This window comes from Eufriesea mexicana, unplaced genomic scaffold (genome assembly GCF_001483705.2).
Source record: "Eufriesea mexicana isolate 0111107269 unplaced genomic scaffold, ASM148370v2 scaffold13932, whole genome shotgun sequence".
Taxonomy (NCBI): Eukaryota; Metazoa; Arthropoda; class Insecta; order Hymenoptera; family Apidae; genus Eufriesea; species Eufriesea mexicana.
This window is the reverse complement of record NW_016921425.1, coordinates 140632-144216: the sequence shown is the minus strand read 5'-3', so window position 1 is coordinate 144216 and position 3585 is coordinate 140632. Positions and strand designations below refer to the sequence as shown.

The following is a 3585-nucleotide window of genomic DNA, read 5'->3' as shown; positions in this document are numbered from 1 at the left end:
TCTCTCTCTCTCTCTTTCTCTCTCTTTTCTTTTACCAGATTCGCTGCTATCGATTCGGGCTCCTACGTCGCTCCACCCTTCGAATTCGATCCGATCGCGAGGTGGACCGCGAGCAACGTTTTTCCAACTCCCGATACTCGACGCGCCTTTTCGATTCTCCAGACGAAATTCTCCGAACTGATCCCGTATCCGAAGAGGGAGAGAGAGAAAGAGAGAGAGGGAGAGAGAGAGATAGGGAGAGACGGTTAAAACGAAGTCGAAGGAGAAACGCGTTCGTCCCTAGGTCAGACGCACCGATCCGTCTCTCTCGTCGAACGGAATTGGCGCCAAACGTTTTACGAGCATGCGCGCGCCTCGTTGCCCGTCCTCGGCGTGGGTTTGTTGTGCGTCGACCTTTACCTAACGGCTCTCTCCGAGTCGTAGCTAGCTAGCTCCCTTAGCTCCTCGCCGCACGGCTCCCTTCGCCACCCTCTCTAACTACGGCCGCGCACAGCCACCCCCGTCGCCAACCCTGACCTGATTTATGGGATTCTCCAAGTGTCTACCCTGCCGACGCGCGTTTTCGAGCCTCCCACCCTAACCGCTCCCCTCCGCTTTCCCTCCTGTCTGTACGCGCAGACAGCTGGCTAGCATTTTCACGAACGCGCGCGCTTCTCCTGCTCTCTCCACGCGCTCCCATCCTTTTCTCCCTTATCGCGCCCCTCTTTCCCCGTCCCTGACCATTCTTCGCCAATTCCTTCCTACTTTTCCAACGCGTTTCTCCTCTCTCTCTCTCTCTCTCCCAACCTCGGCTAAAAACTACCGAGCTATCGAAGAGAGAAGAAGCAGCGGAAAAAATATCGATTCGCGCAGTTCGTCGATCTTCCGAGAGGCGAGTCTTCTTCGCATCCCCGTTTCGTTCCCTCGCTCTCCGTTTTCCCGCTAGATATGGTCGAGTAATATACGAGCACTGCATCTGTTCCCCGTGTGACGCAACGTCCTGCCATAGATCACGCTCGGGCTTTTAGAGAGCGAAGGCTGTTAAGAAAAGCGCGACGAGGACAGCCGTCGGTCGCGCGGGAACGAGCAAGAGTAGGAGACGAAGAAGGAGCGAACGAGAGGAAAGTAGGGTGAAGAGAGAGAGAAAGAGAGAGAGAAAGCGCGTAGACAGCGAGGTTGAACGAAAGAGCATCATCCGAGATGCCTGTTACGGGCGAGAGTAACAGCGTCGCGAAAGAGAAGGAAAGCACGGGCCAAGAGAGACAAACGAAGAGAGAAAGAGAGAGAGAGAGAGTGAGAGAGTGAGAGAGAGGGGTTGGATGGATGGAGAGAACGACAGGGTGACGTACCGCCGCCGTTAAACTCTAGACTACGCCGCGAAGCGGAGTCGTAGGCCACGCAGAGTTTCTTCGGAATGTCGCGAAGCAAAGGGAAAAGAGCGGTGGATCGACGAATGGATCTCGGAGTTTGGTCGCGTAGCTTGTGGAGAGGTTTGGATCGGGAATAACGGCGAGAGAACGAGAGAAGCGAAAGGGAAGGCGATACGGCGAGAAGCCGTGGCGCGACGCGCGACGCGCAAACCATTCAACCGAGATATACGAGCGAGAGTTTGTACGCGCTTATGGCCTGCGTCTGGAAAGAGGGTGGAATGGGTGGTGGAGGCGCGCGAGGGGTGCGTGGAACGTAAAGGCGAGAGATAGAGAGAGAGGTCCGAGCAAACACGACGCGAACCGACGCGAACCGAGGCCCGGCGACGCCGGGTGACGCGGCGTGGCGCGGCGCGGCGCGGCGCGCGAATTAAAACGCCTCATAAATATCTGAAACAAAGGCGGCCGCTTTCGAGGGCGTACGGCGGAAAGATATACGGCCGGTTAGGATGGCTGGTAACGGGTGGATAAGAGAGGGGTCGGGGGAATTGGTTGTGGCTGCACGGGGGACGCGATTCGCCCGTTAGCCATCGTTCGGAAAAACGCGACCCGAACTGGCTGGAAAATTCTTTTTCCCCTCGTACCAGCCCGTTTCGACACCCTCGTTTCACCGAATTCGCCCAGGCAAACGCGATTTTTCTCACCATTCTGACTTTTTCTCTTTCAGGTAAGTAGTGGTCTCCGATCGTTTGAAAAGCGAGCGGTCCGCAGCCGCCGCACCGGACGGGAGACATGCGCAGCAAGCAGCAGCCGAGGCCTTCCTTTCGGTGGCCGCAGCAACGCGGCGATAATCTTACCGGTAAATATCTCAACCACGCAACGCATCGGTACACGCACGAGCACGAACACGTATCCACGTATGCACGCACCTCTTAGTTTGCGTAGTAAAACTACGTCGCGTATGTCGCGTTTGTCGCGTTTGTCGCGTCGGCGAGTCTCCGTGCTTGCATGCCTTCTTCTTCCGTCCTATCGCTTCTTTCCAAAGCGTGAGAGAGAGAGAGAGAGAGAGAGAGAGAGAGAGAGAGAGAGAGAGAGAGAGAGAGAGAGAGAGGGTGGTGTGTATTCGCGACACCCGTCGTGAAATAGCCGAGAGAGTCGGCGATCGTTGCGAGAAAGGAGAGAATCGGGAAACGGTTCGTCTTTTCGGCCACAGTCCGAGCCTTTGCACCGCGTCTCGCGACGATGCAACGGGACGAGCGTGTAAGCAAGGACGAGAATACGCGCGGTCGCGATGGCGAAAACCTTGGGATGACGGTCGCGAGACAGGGCAGAGATATCGAGCGATCGCGTCGCTCGAAAGCGGATAACCGACGCGGATAAAGTACAAGTCCGCGTGCGTGTGCCGGACAAACGGGGTCGTCGAGGGACACGCGACTCCTCTCTCTCTCTCTCTCTCTCTCTTCCTCTCTCTCTCTCGCCCCGATAGCCTGTACTAGCAGGGAATCGTGCCGGTCTCGGCGATAACCCTCGAATGACGTGACAAGCGAAATCCTGTATCCACGGGTCCGGCTGGCGCGGGATATCGGCGGACGTCTAAATGAACCGTTGTACCTTCTGCTTTGATTTCAAAGAGCGGATCCCTAACAGCCGAGGAATATTCATTTAAATATCTGTCGATACTCGAGTCCGACGCGAGGGTTGCACCGATGTCAGCCACGGACTTATGTGCCCTCCGCGTTCTCCGTTCCCTCTTCCTCCTTCCCGCCGATCCCACTTTCCCCCCTTTCGCCCGTGCACCCCGTCCTCGTTCCCTTTCCAATCCCGTTCCCGTTCTCTTCTACGCTAGCACGCGTACCTACCTGTCTACCTGCTCGCGTTATATCTATACACGCCCACCGGTCGACGACGTCTGATCTCTGTCGCGGATACCTTCCATCCCCGCGCGCTTTGTTTTCCCCATTCCTCCACACTCCTCCCACCCTTTCTTTCCTCCTTTCCTGTCTCTTTCACCCTCTCGGATTCGCCGCTTCTTTCGCGCTCGTTCTGCCGATTTTTCAGCAGGCTCCTTCGGTATCGCGATCCCCTCGGATTTCACCGGACGTTCGGCACGCTCGCCGTCATTCCCTCCCTTTACGATTTCTCCCTTTACGAGCATCGTTTTATAAACCGGACGTGTCTCGACGAAACTCGATCCGTCGACGAGCAACCATCAGCGGAAGCAGCAGAAAATCGAGCGGAA

General features: G+C 56.6%; 1 protein-coding gene across 1 annotated transcript in view; it reads left to right on the top strand.

Annotated features, from left to right (window-relative positions):
- Positions 1-2138: 2138 nt before the first annotated feature.
- Positions 2139-3585, top strand: part of tio (zinc finger domain-containing protein tiptop) — a 28668-nt gene continuing 27221 nt past the window's right edge. Inside the window, exon 1 of the mRNA XM_017908999.1 lies at positions 2139-2205. Coding sequence (XP_017764488.1) covers positions 2139-2205 — 67 coding nt within the window. The remainder of the gene's footprint in view (positions 2206-3585) is intronic.